The 23,236-nt window shown below is 39.5% G+C and overlaps 3 protein-coding genes across 17 annotated transcripts in view; 2 read left to right on the plus strand and 1 right to left on the minus strand.

The window, feature by feature from the left end:
* The window catches only part of Shaw (Shaker cognate w), an 85,088-nt gene extending 83,263 nt beyond the window's left edge, over nucleotides 1-1,825 (plus strand). For 5 of the 12 annotated variants that reach the window (XM_069057656.1, XM_069057655.1, XM_069057658.1 and 2 more), the window contains one exon: nucleotides 369-1,825. In XM_069057656.1, coding sequence (XP_068913757.1) covers nucleotides 369-526 — 158 coding nt within the window. In that variant the 3' untranslated portion in view covers nucleotides 527-1,825. The remainder of the gene's footprint in view (nucleotides 1-368) is intronic. The other 7 variants (XR_011161940.1, XR_011161946.1, XM_069057661.1 and 4 more) reach the window with 5 other exon arrangements.
* A 1,757-nt stretch (nucleotides 1,826-3,582) lies between these two features.
* Nucleotides 3,583-23,236, minus strand: part of mwh (multiple wing hairs) — a 47,992-nt gene continuing 28,338 nt past the window's right edge. For 2 of the 4 annotated variants that reach the window (XM_069057652.1, XM_069057653.1), the window contains 5 exons: nucleotides 14,593-14,677; nucleotides 8,740-9,011; nucleotides 5,766-6,342; nucleotides 5,407-5,713; nucleotides 3,928-5,357 (listed from right to left, as the gene is read on the minus strand). In XM_069057652.1, the coding sequence (XP_068913753.1) occupies nucleotides 4,255-5,357; nucleotides 5,407-5,713; nucleotides 5,766-6,342; nucleotides 8,740-9,011; nucleotides 14,593-14,677 (2,344 nt within the window). In that variant the 3' untranslated portion in view covers nucleotides 3,928-4,254. Of the gene's footprint in view, nucleotides 3,682-3,734; nucleotides 5,358-5,406; nucleotides 5,714-5,765; nucleotides 6,343-8,739; nucleotides 9,012-9,102; nucleotides 9,375-14,592; nucleotides 14,678-23,236 lie in introns of those variants that run through there. The other 2 variants (XR_011161939.1, XM_069057654.1) reach the window with 2 other exon arrangements.
* On the plus strand, nucleotides 6,528-7,892 carry LOC138138004 (stabilizer of axonemal microtubules 1). The gene has a single exon (XM_069057663.1). The coding sequence runs from the start codon at nucleotides 6,725-6,727 to the stop codon at nucleotides 7,727-7,729; it is 1,005 nt and encodes a 334-aa protein (XP_068913764.1). The 5' UTR covers nucleotides 6,528-6,724; the 3' UTR covers nucleotides 7,730-7,892.

Consider the following 23,236-nt stretch of genomic DNA (forward strand, 5'->3'; position numbering starts at 1 on the left):
ACTTTTTTTCTGTTGGTCCGTTTGCTGCCGCTGGAATCCGATCGTCTTTTCTTTTGTAGACGGAAATGGTGTCTTGCTCTATTAACGTCATTAGGTACCATTTTACATCTATAGCCAAGCCTGATGTGTTATTTTATCTGCGGAACGTCGACCAAACCTCGACTCGTCTTTGGCAATTAAAAGTGGCGCCAGTTCGGTGGCGCCAGCTGTCACGTGTCGCGTTGGGTCGGCGCGCCGCCTCTCTACTTTGCTCGTGGGTGTCGGGGCCGTCGCGCCCCAATTTCAGCACCACCTTTCATTTTCTCGCCACATTAAGCCGCTTCCACGCGCCGCCGCCAGTCCGCCGTAGTAACGTGTCTGTCCGGTAGGTGTGATGAGTGTCGTGACGTCGTCGTTGAACCCGAACGGCCTGGAGTCGAACCCGGCGGTGATGATCTGCAAGCCGAAGCTGGAGTTCTCCGCGTCCCAGGTGAACCTGGCCCAGGCCTCGGGCCAATGCTACACGACGCTGAAGTCACCGAAATAGCGCTGCCAAAGACACAACCGACACGAGTGCTTCAGTTTCATTTGCGCGGCGTAGCGCAAGTATGTCCGAGCGTCGTCCAGGCTCGAAGGATCAGGACGACAACGTTCGGCGGGAAAAACTGCAGCGCCCCTAGCAGCCAGTCGCGTACATATCAGGTCACGTTAGGAAATGCTCACGTAGAAACAATAGCATATCCCATGGGCGCTGCAGTTTTTGGTTCGAGACCCGGACGGGCGGGCGCCACCTGGCGGCGCAGGTCTCTGCACGAGGGGTTTGGGACCAATCAGGATGCACAAATAACTGTAATTTGACGTTTTGCTGTACGACTACATATTTTATAGCTCTATGTGAGAGACATCTCTCGGTAATTTTTCGGCTACTTATACCTCTCTGTGAATCCCCCATTCTAAATCAGTGAATTTAATGTAAATCTCGTATAATTGTTGAGCGACGTAATTGTTGTAAAATTATGGGTCCATGTTGAATTTACAAAGTTTATTGATTAACGTGATTGGCGACGTTTTTAAACATGACAGGAGTAATGTGGCACATATCCCGCGCCCCTTTGGTTGTCTTAAATTGTAAAAGAATATTCAATTGAATTTTTAATCTGGTTCGGACCAAGAAATGTAATATATTATACAAAAAAAAAGAGAAAACTATAATAATTGTGATACACAGTTGCTAGAGAGTATTAATTTTTTTGTAATGACAGAATCAAATTATTTTAATCGCTGTATTACTGATATTGTACATTACGATTTTTGGCCTTTGCTCTTTATTGTAATATAAATAAAATGAAAGTAGTTTTTAGTGAAATTTAAAATAATTATCGCGGACGGGCCGAGGTCCGTCCGACGACTAAAGTATGCTGTACGACAAGAAAACTATAAAGCGTTTATTAACTATTATAAATATATATATAAAATACAAATAGTATACTTAATTATACTGTTCTCAAGAATATTATTATTGTTATGATTGGCTTGGTTAAAATGGATTTTCTACTAGGCTTCGGTGTGATTTATTAGCGGTAGAAAATTGATTTTATTGGTGGCGATGATAATGATGATTCAAATAATAATGATGACGATGATAAAATGATATTGTATTATAGTAATAATAAATTTTAAAAATATTTCCATGTTACGAAATGATGCGACTTTGTTATACATACACATTAAGCATTGTAATAAGAACACTAATTATTTCACCTTCTCACCACGTAATTAATCGATAAGTTGTTGGATTCTTCCTGAACATGATATAAATTGTAGAAATTTCGATAAATAAATAATACAGGATTTTAACAGATCTCTTCTTTACCGACATGTCCCTCCTCTAAACGATATTGTTTAAAACTTGACTTGACAGCCAAGGGCGTAGCAAAGGAGGGTGCCAGATGGGCCCGGCCCACCCCAGAATAAAAGTGAAGCACTTATTAAAAACAAGATACATCTGCAATAATCTAAAAAAAAAATCAAACACGAAAGCGCTGTAATGGAATGATAAAAATTCTCGAAAAATTCGGAGTTTATTCAGTGATTATATCAATTTTCTTTCACAGACTTAACTTAATCTATGTAGATCTATGTCTGTGGTCGGTCAGCAGCAGTGGTTTAAAAGTGGTTTTTTGTTCGACACTGCCAGAATTTGAGAATTTTTTCCTGTGTGAACGGATTTTGATAAACTTTTGATAACTTGTCAAAACGAAACGTCAAGCTAATTTTAAAGATTTTAAGCGATTTGGAGCCTTTAATGGGCTTGTCGAACAAAACAACTTTGTATTCAACTCGTTCGTGTGTAAATTGGGCTTTTTTGACACTCGTAGGCCCACTCAAGCCAAACAAAGCCCAATTTACACACAAATTCGTTAAATAAACTACCTATAATCTGTTTCAAAATCAAAAATCCACCAACACTGCATTCTACCTCGAAAATACAAGCGACAACGTCGCCAACTTTTGTTTTTTAGTGTGTCTGCAAGTGTTAGAAAAAAGTGGGGTTATGAAAAAAGCTGTTGGACAGTCGTTTTGGTCGTAGTTCATCATGTTTTTTATTCTAATATTTTTATTATTTCACTCAAAAACTACCATCTTTTTGGGCATAATAATTACTGTGTTACGTAAATAAACTCAACAGTTCAATGCCAAATTTTGGCGGGAGGTTGGGCCAACCCAAACAAAATGAAACTTATTCTAGGGATTTCTTTTTTCTACCAACATAATTCAACAGGTGGTGGATTTTTGATTTTGAAACAGATTATAAAGTCCATTTTTTTTAAATCAATTGTCAAAGTGTTGTCATGATGGTATAAGCCATTGGTTATTTGATAGTTATTAGATTGGCAACGTAAAATGTCAACTGTATGTCAGTCAGCTCCGATGTCAGTCATTTTGATGTGAAGGCGCTTGCGCTATTGAAGCCGCAATTACATTTAAATAAAAATAAAAAGTTAAATGAGTTTCCGAAAGCAAGGATCTAACACAACGAGAAAAATTGACTATGATTAGATTACGTGAAGAAATGCAGACAGAAAAACCGACCATGCTAAATTGCAGTAAAGATGCACATATCAATACATCATATTCGAGGTATTTTCTTTTAATATATGGGTTCGTCACTGCGAGGAACTGATTAGAGAGGACTGGAAAAAATTTGAGGGGAAATCTACCAACTGAGGACATTCCTCTTCCGCAGAATCATATTCGGAAGACGATTGGGGGTTAGATCCTAAAAATGAATAGGGAAACTGCTTATATAACCCATTAAATAAATTCCCATTTTCCTGTATATGTTCAGTTGCACTTTTCAGTGTCATTATTTCTTGTCTTTTGGTATAAAATTTGGTTACACCTGAAACTTTTCTGACATTTGAAAATTACTGACATAACCTCAAACCTGATCTAGGGAGATTTTACGATTGAGGTGTCCTGAAACAAAAGCTTTTAGGGTGGTACAGCCTGGTCTTTGAGGGAATTTTGACATTGACAATTGATTTTAAAAAAAGGACTATAATGTATTATTAAAATCTGGCTCACCCCAGCGAAAAATCATTACTACGCCCTTGTTGGACAGCTGTTAACGTACTCTCGAGACTCTTACCTTACCGGATCACTTCTTTGATTTGGTTTCCAAATTCTGCAACCTTCATTCTAGGGGTTAAATCAATTTAAATTTGGTTACGAGTTAAATCAATAGTTCTTACCGAAGTCAGCTTATAAAAAGAGTATTCTTTCTTTTTTTTGATGATGGTGTAACTTTTACTTGTTACAATGAATTCCATTATTATGTGATTTTTACTTTATTCACATTCTTCGCCTTTTCACTATGACACAAAATTACAGTTTTTGTTATCGGCTGGTAACTGGTATGAAAAATGATACAAATCACAAGCACACTTGCTTTTTGCTTTAGTTGTTTATTAAAATATCGCCTACATCTTTTTACAGAGATCATAGATCTAGCTAAATCTAATCCTTAACCGTCGATATAAACGTGAATTTGTACATTTTTGATTGTTTTGAAAACACTTTGAGCAACATTCTCTCCGAGAACGGAAAAGTGTGCACCCGAAATACCCCAACCTCAAAATCTACAACTCTCTAGTCGATAGCTGCGAGCCAGCTATCAGAAAGTGTAAAACCTAATATTGCACGAACAATTAAACATAGAAAGATAAATAAAAGTGAACTATGTACAAGATCGTTGTGGTGAACCCGAATAATTTAATACAGTCCTGACGGCAAATCGGTTACTTTCCCCGCAACCCTGCAGGTGCTGCCCGAGACGTACTCCTTCGTCTTCTTGGCCGCGATCGAGTTGTCCCTCGTGACTTGCCCCGAGTACAATCCGGCGTTCGTGTGTCCCCTGTTGACCAAAAAACTGTTGGTCTTCCGTTCTTGGATGCGCGGGAAGTAGTAGAGAATGTCGCTGTGGTCGCGCTTCGACGGCAGGAACATCTTCATTTTGTCGTCGGAGTAGCGGTTGAGCTTGCGACTGGTGCCGCTGGAGAGGTGGCGCGACGGGCAGTTGCTCGAGTCGCTCTTGGTCCGGGCTTGGCACGTCTGCTTGTCCACCTTTTGCTCCGTGACCACGATGTCGACGAGCGTGTCGAGTCCGTCGTCTATTCGGTCCAGACTCTTCGATTTGGTCTTCTTCGGGTCCTCCTGGGCGTGGTGGGTCACCACCACCGGCCCCGCGCTGCAGTACCCGCCGTCGAAGCTGTTCTGCTTCGAGAGCGGGTTCGGCGGCGGTTTGGCCGCTTGTCGGAAAGACTCCGATCTCTTCGCGCCGGACCTAGCCTTTTGGTCTTTGTCGATCCTCGGCAGCTGGTACTTCGACGCGCTCAGCAACGAGTCCGACCCCTCTTCGCTCGTGTAGGGCGTTTCGTTCTCGAAGAACAACTCTTTGTTGCCGTAGTCGTAGTCTTCGGCTGGGATGAAGAGGTGGACGAGACTCCTGGTTCTTCTCGGCGGCTGCGGGTGCAGATTCGACGGGACGATCTCCATCTCGTTGGTGGAACCGTAGTCGTCCACCGCCACCCTCATCTGGATCTTGCTGGCGACCTGAGCCTCCTCCATCTTCTTCCTCTCCAGATCTTTCTTCTCTTCGTTCCGGTAGGCCTCAGTTTCTGCGTCGTTGATGATATTTCTGAGCTCCTCGATCACTTCGTCGATGGTGGTCTCGTCGTCGTCCTCGACCTTCGGTTTCTTCATCTCGTTGGTCACCGTGTACAACTCGTACACAGAAGTCTCGCGTTGTATTCCTTCGTCAGGAGTCAAGCTGCGTTCCGACGACGAAATACCTTCGTCTTCGTGCGGAGAGTCCCCTGAAACCGACTCGCTGTCATCACCAACCTACCAACAAATCGACTTTACCTTTCTTTTTAGAACTGCCACAAGACGAATTCTTCGGCGACTTCACCGACTTTAGCGAGTGCACTTCTTCCTGGAGCTCGCTGCAACGCTCCTTCAAACACTGCTCCAAAGAGATCAGTATTCCTTTTTCTTCCAGAAGAATCTGGACTCGCCGCTCCAACAGCAACACTTTGTCTCGAAGAGTGTCGTTCTCGCGCTCCGAATTCTCCAATCGAATCAGTAGGGTCTCCACGTCCAGATGTTTCTTCTCCCAATGGTCCAACTCCTCGAACAGGTACTCAGTAGAAGACGAATTAATACTGATGTTCTGGAAAAAGAGAGTAAGAGAAGAAACAGAAGGAGTGGGTTATCGGTGTTACTTTTTTGACTGTCGCGACGTCGAAACCGGCTTGCTCCAGCTCCGCTTGTATGTAGAGTCTCTTCTGCATGGTCCCCGCCGTGTCCAGAAAGGTGTTGAGGAACCTCATCCCCGCTACCAGGAGGTCTCCTTGGCCGCCGGCTGACATCAGCATCCCCACCAGGAACCGGAACCTGACGGGTTCTCCGAATCGGAGTCTCAGAGTGGACAAGGCTTCGGAGACCGCACTGTGGCCATTGTTCGAAGGCTGACAAGCTTTGGTGAGCAGTTGCAAGGAAAGAATTCTCGATTTGGTGACGTTGCTCATTATGCAAATGGCCAGAGTGAAGAGTCCGGCCGAAGAAGCCGTCAGCTTCCGGATCGACTCGGTGTAGCGTTGGCAGCAGAGGAGGAGACACTGGAGGCACGACAGTTCGTCGAGGAGAGCTCTTCTTTGGAGGGACGGAGGCATCTTTCCCGTTGTGTTATTGCCGGCGGGGCCGTTGTGGTTGGTGGACTGGCTGAGTTGGATGGCTCGGAGCAAGTCGAGGAGCAAGGTGATGCCGTCCAACGGATCCGCCACGAATTCTTGTACAAAGCTGGAACGAGACGAGTGAGATATGTCATCTTGAATCATGTCCCATTTGCATATTGGGTAATTCGGGGGGCTCTCGACGAGGTATTCGAACTCATCATGCGGTAATGAACTCGCGCTTAATTGGAGGCTTCCTCCGGCTTCTTCGAGACCATTGACATTGTCGGTGTTTGAACAGGCGATGAAAAAACGACGATCTCGAGCACCATCGAATGAGAATCTCACCGCGTGTGGGTTTCGATTGTGCAGATTGCGCAATTGTTAATTTCACACTACTTACGACTCCCGGAGAGATCCAAATAAAAGCGCGACGGATCTAGCCGTCTGTTTGATGCCTGCCATTTGAAAAATTCTGACATTTTGTGTTTGTACCCAAATTCGGCAAGATGGATTGCAAAACCTGCGGCAAAGACGCCGCCGCCGCCCCCCGCCGCGTCCGGTCCAACATGACCTGCCCCGCGAACTGCTGCAGACCGTGTTGCATCCCGGTTTTGGCCGACGGAATGCCCAAAGTGCAGGTAAATCCGTGTCCGCCGCCCCCGGCGAAGCCGCCGTGCGACTGCTGCAACGTGTGCGTCCCGGTGGTGACACCCGGCCCGCCCTGCGAGCCCTGCAAGCCCCGCAAGAAGTGCAAGTACATTCAGCCGGCGCGGCCCAAGTCGTACGCCCCCGAGCGGAAGTACGTGCCGCCGGCGTCGAAGATGGACGAGGACACGATCTACAGGAAGTCGTACCTGCCGACGGAGGCCGACAGGCCGGACCCGATCCTCCCGGAGAACAACCTGTGCGTGGGGGAGGGCAAGATGTCGGACAACACCGTCCACAACATGTCGTACCTGCCCCACAAGGTGCTGCCCCCGTGTCCCATCTATCCGTGCGAGCACAAGCTGCTCGGGGAGGGGCCCATGCAGGACATCACCACGCAGAAGCACGACTACGTGCCCAAGCCCTTCTCCAGGCCCGACGCGATCCGCCCCCAGGTCAACCTCTTCTCCAGCGATTGTCCTTTGAGCGATAAAACTGTCAACCGTCTGTCTTACATGCCCGTGGACCAAGCGTGCAAAGTCGAACCCATCTATCCGATTAACGCGATCGAAAAGCCGACGGGGAAGATCAGCGACAAGACCATCCACAACATGTCGTACCAGCCGTGGGAGCCCACGGAGCCCATCGACACTCCCTGGGCGGAGAAGCCGAAGTACCAACCCCCCAAACTTCGAATGGAGGACAACACCGTGCACAAGATGAGCTACATGCCCCCAGGACACTACGTGGAGTGCGACGACGACGACCCCGACTGCGTCGAATGCCCCGAACCCCCTTGCGACCCCCACTGTCAACCCAACTACCAATGCTGTCTACCGTGCTGTTGTCCTAGGGCGGCTTGTTGACTGTCATAAATTGTGATTGTGAAATTTTCGTGGGATGCTGCTCTGAGCTAGTCTTTTATTGCTGTAATTTTATTTTTTATATATTGTTATACAACGTCTACACTATTTTTAGGAGGTCCTTTTTGATCAATTACTTTTACAAATTAAAGTATTTGATATTGCACTCTTGCATTCTATTATCTATTATTCCTATGACCGAAACAGTTACATACAGGTGTCCCAGAATGAACCAGCATAATTTTATCCACGAGCTACTGGCTTCATGTAGAACTCGGAAAAAATATTTAAAAAAGTCTGTCAAAAAATAAAATGACAGTCTTCTACGTTATCCCACAACCTCGTAGGTAAAATTTCGGCACATTTTAAAAATACACCCTGTATATCATATTTTATAAAACGTACACCAATGCGGTTGCCTTGTTTTAAAGCATATTTCCTAGAGGTTACTTCGCATTGGCGTACATTTTATAAAATATGATATACAGGGTGTATTTTTAAAATGTGCCGAAATTTTACCTACGAGGTTGTGAGACAACGTAGAAGACTAAAAGCAATTTAAAAAAATTGTACCTCAAAAATTAAATGTCATTTTATTTTTGCCAAAAAATTTTTTAAATATTTTTTTCGAGTTCTACATGGAGCCAGTAGCTCGTGGTTAAAATAATACTAGTACATTCTCTGTATTATCAAATATCCAGCTTACGAAATTGTCTACAAAAAATTCCTATACTCTTCACTTGTATGAGAAATGGTTTTAACCTGGTACAACCAAAAGCCTTGAAAGTGGTTTTGGAATCTTAGTGCAAATGTTGATTCGTGTTGTCGTTATGATGCTAACAACAGTACTGATAAATAATGTGACGAGGACCTAAAGTGCATCTTTTCCTTGCGCGGCGAGGACAATAATTACACGAGGGACGAACTATGTACTGGTAAAAAAAATAAACCTTTCTAAAAACTGAATTAACCAAATTCACCAAAATTCATCCGGTTGGGACAACTGTCATTACCTCGGATAGGCCAGTCTCAGATCGGACTTGAGCTTGCTCAGGAGCTCCGTCACCGTTCCGAACTGTCTCAGAGTCATCTCACAACCGGAAGATATGAGCATCGGGTTCCGGTAGTCGCGAAACGAGCTGTTCTGAGATCTGCCGCAGTCGGAGTCCGAGCTCGTGGGGGTGGGGTAGAGGGAGACGGTGCCGCCGCTGGACGGCTTCCTGCCCCATTTCTTCAGCGAGAGGGAGTAGTCCTCGGGGTTGTAGATCGGGGGGCGCTGCTTCTCCTGCAATCGAACAAACGACACTTTTCAACAGGATGGGGCACAGTCGCACGCGCGACAAACATTGGTTTACAAGATTATTTTTCATTTTTACTTTTCCTCGTGTCTCTGCTGAATAATTGTGGCCATTGTGGGACGTTGTTCACTTCTGAATTCTCAACAGAATTATAAATCCATTTACTCCTACGACTTTCTGTCGAGGCCAGAACAATGATACAAAATCGTATTATGTGTGCTCCTTAATTTATGGTAGTAATAATGATAGACACACACACACACAACTTATAAACCAAATTACTCGCAAAACCAACAATAACACAGACCATAAATAATTCATAACTCCATTAAATCCTCGAGAAAAAACGTTATGTTTGCATTGTTTAGAGCATGAAGCATGGATTGTGGCATTGTTTGGTTTATTGTATGTTTATGCTGAGCAAATCTGCATAATTATATGTTTTAGGTGTGTGGCGTGTCGATAACGATTTATTAACCAACACGGGGAAAATAATTTCGAATTTCATTTCTAATTAGTCTATTTTCAATCAGGCCGCTGAACGAAATGATTGTCAAAGTACTCTCGTCTCGTGTCAAAAATAAATTACTCCCTAGAATTCGAACTTTTAGGGAAATAACGTTTATCATGTGTGTATAAACCATTCACGATTATTTCAAATTCGGACTATCTATGAAAATCTGACATTTTAGTTGGCAGTATTGTGATTTGTTTTAATAAATCTATTTTAGGTTATAATTCAACCGAACACTGCTCCCAAGTTGTTACATTTTTTAAATAATTGAACGCATTAGGAACAATAATCGTAAAATTGTAATTGAAGTGAAACATACTCGTACATATTTGTAGGTCAGTTCTGGGTAAATTCTTATTAACTAAGGGGGAGATTCACGAAACTTTGCAAATTTGCAAATCGTTAACGAAACGGCAAATACAATGCTTCAACAATGTCGGTTGTCATGGTTTTGAATTTGCAACGCCTTATCGAGTCTTACCGAGTTTCGTGAATGACCCCCTAAATTAATGACGGAATTAACAACAATGCGAATATTTAAAAACGAAACGTCATATGACAGGACCTGACGCCAATCTAACAAAAAAATATCGCGGCCTCCTACGTGTTAAAATAATCGTGAACGGCAAATAACTAGAATTTTCAAAAGTAATTTTGAATGCCTAAGGTTGGTTACTATGAATTGAGAGATTCAGTCCAACTAAATATGCCGCCAGAAACCAAAATTGATTGTGAAACGAAAAAACATCCATCACTTAGCGGGAAATAGAGCCACATGCAACTGTTACAAGGAATTCGCTACCTTACGGTTACGATATCTTTCGTTTGTCACCAGAAACCACATAGTCTCCAACCTAACCAAATTTATGGCAACCTAGTAACGAATATCGCTAAATCATAGGGAGTAATTTATTTTTGACTTATAGAGTGTACAGTCGGTCGTTAAGCGAATGCGCGGAATAGAACGGGACACTACTTAACGGTTCCACTGTACATTTTAGAATGAATAAATAAAGAGTTATCGCGTAGCCAAAAAAACATAATGTATTCGTGACTGGGCACGTAATTATTCAGAAATTACGTTTGTGCGCTATCTTCATCTATTGCTCATTAGCGAGAAGGAAAGTTTGCAAAATTAATAAAAAATTCTTTTCAGTTGAGCTGGCCGTTTGCGTCATTTTACTGTATTGAAAGCAGTGCGTTTTAGTTCATTAGGTGGCCATTGTGGAGGTGAATAATGAGAATGTCAACGTGATGAATGTCGATGACATAAGTTCGTCGTAAATATTTGTTGTAGATGGCGCTCATGTGATTTTCCTGCACTTTAAATGATATAACATATAGAGATTGATTACAATTTTTTTAAATTTCTGTGCTATTGATTCAAATTGTCTTTCAAAAGACGAGACATATCTGTTTCAAATCAAAAAAATGTGAACATTAGCAACACAGTAGTACATAATTGTTAAAAAAAAAAGTTTTAAGGCAATTGTGGAAATAGTTATTATGCAACAAGTGAGTAAAGTAATACTTTTTTTTACGAGAAGGAAAATCCGCCGAGTAAAAAAAAGATACTTTACTAACGAGTTGTATACAAAAAATTTTTGGCGCGCGTAAGTTTAGATAACAATTTTTTCGACACTCAAAATTTGAAAATTTTCTCCTGGGTGCACCCGTGGACCTTTAAAACGCTCGTTTTACTCGCTTTTTAAATTGGCCCACTCATGCCAAAAAAAATCCCAATTTACATACGAACTCGTTAAAAAAACTACTAATTATGAATGAAAATTTTTATAATTGCGTTAAAAAAATGACACGCTACGGCACTTTCTTTAACGCAAAATGCGTGCAAAAATGAACCGCTATAGCACTTTTTTTAACGCTTCTTGACCGATTTAAAAATCACATATTTTATGAACGCAACGAATGAAAAAAAATAAGATTTATGGGCAACATATTTTGCGTATTCATTTTATTATACAGGCTGTATTAAAAGTGGCGCATAATATTTATGTCAGGCGAATCTACGTTGAACAGCAATCACACAATTTATTTATTTATTTTTATTTTTGAAAACTGCTGGAATATTTATTTTTCTTGTTGATTTATGTGTTATTGATACTATTTTTTTAAATAACTTTAAATACTTTTGTATTTTTCCATTGCAACAGAAGCAAATTTCCAAGTTTGACTGTTAATAACTCCATGAATAGAGGGTTAACAGTAAATTGGTACTAGAGTTTTTTGCTTGTATTTCAACATAGAATCATGTGATGTAAATATTATGTGCCATTTTTAATAGACCCTGTATACTCATGTCTCATGTCTCATGTCTCAAAATTCGCGAATTCCGAATTCAGAGCGTGGTAGGGAAGGACCCAGTGGAGTTCGAAAAATACTTGGAAAAAAAATTCGCTCTTCCTAAAGAAGATATAGGCCGTTTAATTTTGTTCAATACATAGCAGCATATCCACAGTGACAAAATACTATTCTAGCTACGTTGCCGTTCCATTTTTAAGAAAAATTACAAAAATTTAAGATTTTTTTGCTCCAAAGTAAAGCTATTTTTCAAAAAATTATTTTACATTATTATTTTCCACAATCATCTACACTACACCATAAATAACAATAAACACTGAACTTTTCAGCCTGTATTTGAAGAAAACGCACTTCAAAGAGTGCACCTTCAGACCAATGTACCGGGTGGGGCATCGTATACGCGCACGCGAGAAATCGCGACTTCTAATTAAATAAAATTGTCGAAATTTTTCAGACTTACCTGGCTATTGGTAAGGTACATTTCATAATTTTTTGATAATTTTTCACTTACAAACAAAGCCAAAAAAAATTAAAATGTAAATTTCAACCAAAAAGCCAAATTCTGATTTTTATACTAACCTACCCAGATTCACTTCCTATAATTATTTACGAAATCTACGGAAAAAAATACCAATTAGATTTTGAATTAAACGCAGTTTTACATTTCAACTTTCAAGATCATTTTTATTTATGACCTGCTACTTGTGCTGTCGTAAATTTAGGTGACAATGGAAACTGTCAATTTTATGGCAAAAAGGTTTAAAACGGTCGGCTATACCTTTGTTGGGAAATTATACCATTGTGCCGTAAATCACCCGTCTGGTTTACGTTTAAATAAAAAAGCGAATTATTTAGCTAACCAAGTCAAAATTTGTAATTGTGCCACCAGGGTTTGATGGGCTAGCAGATACAGATTCATTTAGTGTAAAAATTTTATAGCTAAATTAATTTCAGAAAACTAATAAAACTGTTACGGCCTTATTTATTAACAAAATTTTTTTTTTTTAATTCTCAAATATACCTTATCAATAATTAGTCAGGTATATAAAATTTCGCCAATTTTATTTAATTAGAAGTCGCGATTTCTCTCGTGCGCGTATACGATGCCCCACCCGGTATATACAGGGTGATTCTGAAATAAATTTGGAAAAAAAAATGTGGAGTATCCGTCACACAAATTAATTCTGCGTAAATGACTTTTGGAGGTGAAATCAAAAGGATGGAAATTACCCTGTACTCTTGTATTTTCAACGCCTATGAATAGGGAAAATGTGTCCGAATTTGTTCACTTCATTAGCAATAATTGTTACATCAACTCCACAATAAAGTCGTAGGTGCAAGCACACTGCTTTGTAAATGTTTCTATAGAAATGATCGAGACAAGTGTGTGACTGACGGGCCCCTTTTACCTTTGATTATTTTTGTTGCTAAACTACCTAATCAGGTAATCACCTTTAACTCAGCAGCGTACTAGCAATTTTGACCAAATTTTCAATGATTTGTATCTCGAAAACGAAAAAACTTTTATAAGAAATTTTTTTTGTCTATAACTTCTTCTCATTATCACCACTTACCGGGTGTTTTTTTTAGAAACTTATTTCAGAATCACCCTGTATCTTTGTGGGTGGAGTCCCGATTTTTTTTTTCCATATTTGGACTACTGAAGTGATCCCCTACAACGTTCTGAATTCGGAATTCGCGATTTTGAGACACCCTGTATATTTTTTTATTTCATTACACATGTTGCATTTTTTAAATTTAAATAGATCGGAGCTTCAGCCCATTATTTTTTTTTTATTTTATAATCAATATGGCTTCCAGCAATATGGCTTATTAAGACTCCAAAGTTTAAAACTACATATTTATTTATTATAAATTTAGAATAGAAATTTCATGTTCGACTTTTATACAAGCAATTTTATTTTTTTTTGTGACTTTCTTTAGGTAAAATAAAACTTCGTCATTTTAATATATGTATATATTGTTATTTTTCCTTTATTACAATTTCTAATTTATTCTGAAATCGAAAAAATTTTCCTTAAAAACAAGAAAAAACCTGTAATCATTCATTAACAATTTTTTTATATGAAATAAAAAAAAAGATAAGTTTTTATAATCCTACGACAATTTTCACTTTGCTTCACTTTGCAAATTGGGACTTCCTACTAATTAAATAAAAAAAAGACAATTTTAATATATGTATATGTACCTATTTACAAAGCCCATAAGCAAACAACAATTTTGTTGCTTTGAAGCAATTTTTTGCAACTCCTTTGAGCTTAAACTCACCGCTTTTATTATAAAAATAAAATTATGTGTCTTGGACGAAACCGAAAAACGACAAATACATATTATACGGTGTGTTTCACCAAAAAAATTGGAATGTTATTTACAATCCCAAGGGAGTAAAAGTGCGTAAAAACAACTAGCATAATTAAACAGTGAATAAATTTAACAAGTGAAATCAGCTTCATTCCGCACAGGTTCCTGTTTGTTATTTTTTCCGAGGCAGTGAATTTAGAAAATCTTGCTATTCAAATTAGAAATAGTTTTGCGGCGCGAAAATCCACCTAATTACAACGCAGACACCACCGAAGCCTCGCCAATTAATTTCCACATCCAGCCGTTCCGTAATTATAACATTACGAGAATTAATTGCTTGTCAAAAATCGCCGCCAATTTGTTATCGTTACCGGTCGACAAAAACAGATGTCGATCTGATCGACCCCACTCACCTTGGCGGCATCTTCTGCGAAAGGAAACTGCCCGATCCTGGCCGACTCCTCCGAATTGGGGGCCATACTGCTTCCGAACAACTCGCTGCAACAAAAACACACATCAGAGTTGAAACCTTCACGAGTTTCCCTAATTTACTCCTCTGCAGAGGATTATGCAAATGACAACGCACAAATCATAAATTTCAACGCGGTTTCGATTTTTATTAAAGGGAATTTCGTTTTACGTTGCGCAACTGGTCGATGAACTTGATTTTCAAGAGCACGACGGTGACCCAGTTGGGCCATTCAAGCGGAGGTTTCTTCGGAGACGTCGAAGACGTCTTTGTCGAGAGCCTCGCCGAACTGGTACGAAAGCGCTTAATTATCATGCGAATTTGTTTATCTTAATCTAAATCGCCGCAGGACGGTTTGGGTGGCGGCGAAAAACGGTGAAATTGGACAAAAATGCGACGGAGTCAACTGTAAAAACGTGACGAAGAGAAGTCGATGGGAAAGATTATTTTAGGGGAAATTATTTGTTTGTTGTAAATTGGAAAAAAAATTGTTGCTATCGGGGTAATTGTCGTGAACTCGATAGATTTATCGCAACACAAAGGAACACAGATTAAAACGCGCTTAAAAAGCAACAAGTGCGAAGTAAATGAGTTCTACATTTTTGCTTTCATACTAAACAAAGCCACGGCGATAATATTCCTTTGTTATATTTTTTCTTTGTTGTATTACTGTAATTTTTATCATTAGTTGCCATAAACATCACAACTAGGAGTTCGTCGTAATAAAATAAAGGTGTGTTCCTCTACCAAAGAAATTCAACTGGACGCAGATCGGGTGACCCTGTGGACCATTTCTCAAGAAATCAAAATTTTGTTTTTCAAACAAGTTTCAATCAAGCTCGTTTCTTTCAGTTTATAACTGTCTCTTAGAGATCGTAGCCAATTTTTTTTCGGAATACATACAGGGTGAGCGAAACTCTAATAAAAGAAAGGAAAGACGATAGAAAAAATCTGAAAAGAGGGTCTTAAATGGGATTGAGTAAGGTCCATTTTAAACCAAATTTGCATATTTTTCCATATTTGGAAATTGTAGTAATGATGTCATCAAAAAAAATCGATGAATAGAGCTGCGACATTGAGTTTCGCTCACCTGTACATACTTTTCTTTGTACATATTTTCAGTTGATTTTTTTTTTAATTTCATTTAATTTCTTATCAAACTCATATTGTAGGAGAAAATCCTTAAATAGACTTTCTTTCTTTGTCATCTTATTTTTAATAGAAATTCTTTTTTTTTAACCAGTTCTGTTCAATTCCATTTTTATTCGTTTCTGCCTCGGGACAGAATAGTAGTTTATTTAATGAGTTCGTGTGTAAATCGGGCTTTTTTTTGCACTCGTGGGCCTTTAAAACGCTTGTTTCACTCGCGTTTTAAACTGGCCCACTCATGCCAAAAAAGCGTGTGTAAATTAGGCCAAAAAAGACCAATTTACACAAGAACTAGTTGAATACCACGTTTTTTTGTTCGACGAGCCCTTTAAAGGCTCCAAATCGCTTAAAATCTTTAAAATTAGTTTGACGTTTCGTTTTGACAAGTTGTGACATTTAACAAAATCCGTCACACAGGAGAAAATTCTCAAATTCTGACAGTGTCGAACAAAAAATAATCAAAATAAATGGAGAAGCATTCCTTTAAAATAAAATAAGAATTTGACTAAAAGCATGATTATTTGAGTGTTACAGGATATACAGGGTGTCCCAAAATTGGCGTACAACTACTTACTACCTTATCGAGGATGTTTAAATGTACATGAAAAAAATATGGAAAAAAATTTTCAGACAAAAAATCAATTATTATTATTATTATTAACGGTAGTACAATGTAAACAAAGATATACTCGTACATACATCATTACCTTGCAATGTTACCGTAGTGGATTTAAAATAATTTTTTCGATTTAATTTTTAAATACCAAAACATAATTAATACATATTTTGTAAAATGTATTTTGGGTTGCATTTTTACATGGTCAGGCTAGTCAGCGTACGTGAATAATCCTGTAGAATTTAAATGTATTTGTCCTGCTTAAAAACAATGATGTATTTCAAAGCTCAGAGTTGGCTTGTCAATTTATACATTTTTGATTTTAGAATTCATTTCCCAAAATTTGTTACAAAAATTTCACACCTTTGTCTCTTTTGTTTTGTCTTTATTATTTTTATATGGTATTTTTCACCGTCTCCTGTTGTTCATAATTGCCTTAAATTACATTTGAAAACGAGACAAACACAAATTTTTCAAAAAGATCTTCGGCAAAGGACAATTTCAAGGAAAAAAACAGAACGCTATGAGCCAGCAAAGTAAAAAGAAAAACACAAAAAATTTCAGCCCACGACGGCTGAGCTTTCTAAGAGAAAAGCAATAAAATAGCCTCATGACTTTTAAATAATTACACTAAAAACAAAATCGAGTTCAGCAACAAATGCATTGAGGCAAGGAAGAAAAATAATTCATTAATCAAAATATGGAGTAAAGTAAAAAGGTGAAACATCACTCGATGACCACCAAGAAAAAGCAGAGCAAGCCATCTGTTGCGTCTCCATTTCCACTTTTGTCGTAATTTATTCTAGTCTCTGAGTAGTAAATTAAATCACGCTTTAAAAGAAAAAAATGTGTGAGAAAAGTAAATAGGAAAAAATCCACACAAGGCTTCAAGATTTTTCAGCAACCCGAGAGAAAACCAGAAGATCGAAAAAAAATGTGTTTGGCCTTCAAATGCTAAAACTAAAGAGAAAACTTAACGCACTAACGCAAAAAACAAGGATTAAGTCATTAACCAAAAGATGGCAAGAAGGATCAACCATTGCGGTCATGAAGACGAAGAAAAAGCGGATCGAGCCATCGGCAACACGTCAATTTTTCCATCTTTGCATCGGTTTATTTTAGCCAAACAAGTGTCGAGCGAGAAACCTCGGTTCCCACAGTTCGCGTTTTATTCTTGCCTCACAAATCATTTCCCGAAAAGTTCTCCCCATTTCCTCTAATCGAATTTAGCTTGAAGCCCTCGCGTCCGTTAACAAAATAAGCTAGAGGCGACCAATTACACGCCGATGAATCTGATTTGCATGATCAGCAAGGTCTCCGAAAAAAAGAATCGAGATCCCACAACATTCAAACACGTCAGTCGCGAATTCGCTACGGTAAATCAACCGTCAGGCGTACCTCAAGGATGAACTCTGGGGACTACCGATGTTAAGTACCGCCAATGTTTATTACCACGAACGTATCACTTCGCGATTATTTGACCTTTTAATCGTCTGACTTACATAGCCTACCATCAGGAGGTACCATCCGCAATAAAACTAACGAGACCTGTTACAGAGTCGCACACCGGTGGACTGCTAATTAGTTTTTAATAGCCGCATAAATAAAGGTAAGAGCTTCATCTGATCGGCTGCAATCATTTTTTCCCCTCCTTCAAATCTAATTCAATTAAATTTGATGGCAGTGTTTAAATCGATGAGCAACGCAACTTTGATCTTACATAATTGCTACACAACGAATACTTGACTCGACCAATACAGTTACAGCAGGATTCTAACTGGTTCACCGACAACCAGGTTAAATAATTACAATATTGTGGCATAAATGATCGATTTCATGCCACTTGCTTGCAACTATGACTCTTATTTTTTTGATGCACAAATGTATGCAGACGTGAACGGGACAAGTGAAAGATGGACACACTTTCCACTCGATCAACTTTCAACTTAATTAAAAACCAATCTGTGGAGAAAAAACTCGACAAAACGTGTGACTTATGGCATAGATCGGCGACTTGCGCCACCTCTGATTGGCGCTTGGATCTATTCTGCAGCTGGCGACGACTTTACGATCTTGAAGAGTGTTAATGGCGCAGGATATGTGGGGCGTGAAATATCAAAAGCACCGTAAATCAGGACTATAACAGAACAATAAATTCCTGTAGAGCTATTATGTCGCTGAGGGCGCTGCCATTAATAATGCACATGATTTACAATTAAAGGAAGTAGACCGGCTCGGGTATTTACCCGAAAGAAAAAATACCAAGTGGTCTCGGCAGGACTCGCATATTTCAGTCCTGCAGTGATAATAATGTTATTTGAGTGTGGTGTCCCGACTGAATGACCAGGAAAAGCTAATTTAAATCTCGGTAGGCTTTTCGATGTGATCTAGCAAGCGCATCCTGTTGCTCTCTTTGGGTTATTAAAATCCTTGTAAAACTAATCGCTTAAGTCCCGCTTTACGATCCATAAACCAGAAAATTTAATGGTCAACTCGTTTACGATCGAGACGCCATCTGTTCCATCCTGGTAGCAAATTTGTGATAAGCATGTTCGAACCAGACCCGGAGCCGAAAAAATCCCGTCCACTAATTATGTTCCCCCATGCATAAAAATGTTTCTCTTGGACAACGCCAACTAGTTCCCGGCTTGTTTACAGACTTACGAGTATGGTAAAACACGCAAACAAGATATCGGTTAGTTAGAATTATTAATTTACAATCGGCGTCTTGAAACAATGATATATCGCTTTGATTTTATTATCATAACTCGTGCACCGACGGTTGCGAGATTCTGGTTTCTTCGCTTTTTGCAGAGCTGGAATTTATCCATCAGATCGATCATTTTTGCCTCGGCTAACGATGATTTATCGAATTTTATAGACGCCATGTATCGGACGATCACCGAGGCACTAATGGATTCGCAATTTTTCGCACTCCACAAATGGACGATCGCAAATCGGTCCGCAGAATAGCATCGCGTCTTATTATGCAACGGAAAATGACAAGTTCATATTTCTTCGGAGGTAATTTATGGCTGTGAGAACATTTCAACCGTTCCAGATCAAGTCCGGCGGGGTCAAATCCGGCGTACCGACTGGCCATTGTCTAGCACCGTGCATCGCGGGTCCATCCCGCGGATGAATAATTAACGAGACAATTCTCCAGCGGTCATTTATCATCCATTGTGAACCGCATTCTTGTCTAATCGTAAAAATTCCCCAGGAGTTTCAGATTTCGTGACTAATTCCTCCCAAATTCCAAAGAAACTTTGCTGGTGGCGCGCCAGTGGACAACGACTTTCAGCAAATTAAATCGCGATTCCCGTTTTAATTACGTTCATTAGACCATCTCCGACCAGAATGGAATTCTGCGCGTTAACACGGAAGATGTCGTAAAAATAGAAATTTAAATAACTAATGGACACCGACACACGTCAAGTTTCTCCATAAGAGTGACAGCTAATGATTGTAATAAACTCAGTGTAGCGAAATCAGCGACAAAGTAGATTTTGAGTCGGTGGATCGGAGCGACAGTGCGGCTTTATTAATGGCGTCCTGTTGGACCGTGTGAATCCGACTTTATCCGCTGACAAACCAGTATTCTAACAGAAAGAGACAAGGAGAAAAAATTTTGATGATATCTAATGGCGAGCACCTGAAAATTAACATTAATCCTCTGCCACTTCTCGACTTATCAAAGGCAGGAAGTGGGCGTGATTGGTCGCAGCAACTGTTGCTCGATCTACACAGTGATCCCTCAACTACACTCGAGTGTAGAAAATATTGAAAAATTTTGGTCACACTGTACAGGCTGTCCCGGAACTCGCGGACAGCCTGTGTTTTCCTTGGTGATAACTGTAAGCAATAGCGTTTAAAAAAACGGACAGGGTATAATCGATTTTTTGTAATGAATAATTAAAGTTGACCAATCAGAAGGACGCTGTTAATTTGAATTTCACGTAAATTTAACCAAAGATTTGAATTGCCTAACAACATAATTCTAGTAAGCATGGTATGTAAATGTTTGGGCAACTGTGAAGATTTTGACAACGTCAAGTTATAATTTGATTCGAAATTGTCAAACTTTGTATTGAAATCATGTATACAGCTGCAGAGTATGCCGAAATGCTCATAATTTATGGAGAGTGCCGGCGCAATGCACGTAAGGATGCAAGGGAATATGCAATACATTTTCCACGACGTTTGCCACATCCAAATTATAACGTATTTCTACGATTGGTGTACCGTGCTCGAGACACTGGGTCCTGACAAGAAATTGGTGGTCCCCCGCGAGAAGTTAGAACGCCAGAGACTGAAAATGCTGTTCTTCAGTCCTTTGATGACGACGGTAGAAGAAGTATATTTGAAGAACTATATTTACCGCGAACCTATCAATATTTTAGAAGAACTAAATGACCAAATTCACGAAACACTGGCTACTGTTATTCCTAATATGCTTAGACTGGCAAGGGAAAATTTAATAAAACGAGCTCGCCTTTTCCTTCAGATGAAAGGTGGTCATTTTGAACACTTGTTATAAATTATTCTTTTTATTTTGCGTGTTTCTTATTTCATTTGTTGCATTCTACATCGTTTAGTTATAAAATTTGATTTTAATTTTTTTCTAATAATGATGCTAAAATAAATAGGTTAGTTCAATCCAGTTTTGTCTTCTTTCTTTCAGAACTGCCACTATGCTTGATCTGTTGTTCAAAACCTACGTGTAACTCCAGCTTTTTTTGCAATGTCAAGAATGTTCCTTAAAGTCTTTTCTTTCATTTCGACGATGACGAGTCCCGCTCGTGTAACTGCGCTAATACGTTGCAGATGCAGAGTGTACCTATGCACAGGAGTCAGGATAAATTTCTTGTAATTCCGATTCACTTCACAGGCCCTGCATATTTCACTTTTTACTAAGATTTTTAAGGTAGTAATATATATTACTCACTTGACGCTACGTCGCCATTTTACCTTCCATCAACAAAGGTTCAATTCGTCATATCCCTCCCGTCAATTTCCCATACCCCTCTAGGTTACAATTGCTCTGGAAATTTTCACTTATAACAAACCATATTTCATTCATTGCAGGAAGAAGAAACTTCTTGCGTTTTCTGATTTGGATTATATAGGTACATTTGTTCACCTGCCTTTGGCGAAATTATCCCATTTTTAGTTATTTCAAAAGTAGCTGTCACTTTTGACGTCTGTTTCGACAAGTTGACCAGATAAATATTGAAAATAATTTTATTATTCATCGAATTATACGTTGTTTGGCAATTGAGGGAAGGTACTCAATTTTCTCATAAAGGGAAAATTAGATCGAGCTCTATTGGTCAATTTGATTAATTCATAACTAAAAAGCTGTTGGACCCTGAATATTTTTCTAAACGTTTTTTACCTTCATTACCATCAAGGAACATAATATCTATTCACTTTGATTGTGACCACAACGAAAAACATAGTAGGCGCTGTTTAGCTGTGTGCTGCATACGTTTTACACTAAATATTTGTGTGGTGTGAACATGATGTGAAAATGTCAGAATTGTCAAAACTTGACCATGGTAGTAAAGCAATGATTTTAATGTATTTATCAATATTAATAACGGAAATTAATATTTGAAGTAGGAGAAACTAAAAACGTCTGTCTGATTCTGTGATCACGTCTGTTGAAAAGTGGGGTTATATCCAGATACAGATTATTTAACGTAAAAACTTCGAAATCACCTCATGCAATTCTCGATATTAATGAAGAACGAAGGAAATGGTCATTTGGCAGTAACACAAACGCGAAAAATGCCTGGGGATTACCTACTAAAGGTAATCACTAATCAGAACTTTCAATTAGCATTGATTAATACAAATATTTTCAGATGAAAACTAATTAGACAGAAAGTTCAAAAAAATGATTTACATGGGATGAAAAGGCAGAAGGTATCAAACTACAACACTTACTAGCCAAAATGTGTAAATAGAGTTAACTTTATTGGTGATGTTTGTCTTTGTGAGTTGTTTTCCCGTTGGCTTCAATAAATGTCTCGAAACAAGTCAATATTAACCGTTTGGTCCCAACTTTGAGCAGACGACGTGGCATTTTCTTTTTGAATTCTATAATTTTGTACCAAAACTCAATTTTATAGATATGCGCACAGTGTACGTCGAAAAACGTTTGCGCATGTCGTTCTCCGTTCTGTCTTCTGTGAGCGTGACGTTTCTGTCAAAATGGCGCCTCCGAGAGTTGCCAACTGCGACTGGATTTAGTGTTATCTAAAATTCCCTATCAATAACCTAGCAACTGAAAAATTACTAGGGAGTGGTCACAATCAAAATGAATAGATTATACAATTTCAATTTGATCCGCGAGTTCTGGGACGCCCTGTATACGCAACTCTCTCATTGTCCAGTGGAACACTCTCGTCGGACCGTTTCCATTGGACAATGCCTCGTTAGAGCCCCATTAAGCCCGCTTCTCACTCTGCCTAGTTTTCATTTGATTAGCCCCCATTTAAATTCGGTCGTTTTTGTTTTCCATGGACGTCCGTGCGAACGGTAAATTGAATGGTCCGTCATCTGGCTAGCGTGTTCTTCTCCCACCAGAGCCTGTTGGGCATCGACTTCTTGGCACACGCTGTTATACTTCTTGCTCCCGAAGTTTCGCGGCCGACGCCGCAGAGATAATAGCGGGACTTTTACTATTCTTCTGCGATTTATGTCTCGGCGGTTCGAGGAAGACCTAGCGGTGCGAGAAAAGAGGGGGGCCTGGAGACAACCCTGTGTGACACCGGATGCGCCAAAACAAATCGACTCTTCTGAGAATGGTCGTCGT

The sequence above is a fragment of the Tenebrio molitor genome, chromosome 9, assembly GCF_963966145.1.
Source record: "Tenebrio molitor chromosome 9, icTenMoli1.1, whole genome shotgun sequence".
In the NCBI taxonomy this organism is placed as follows: Eukaryota; Metazoa; Arthropoda; class Insecta; order Coleoptera; family Tenebrionidae; genus Tenebrio; species Tenebrio molitor.

Coding starts and splice junctions, on each gene's coding strand:
- LOC138138004 (XM_069057663.1), top strand. CDS start 6,725: ATGGATTGCAAAACCTGCGGCAAAGACGCCGCCGCCGCCCCCCGCCGC.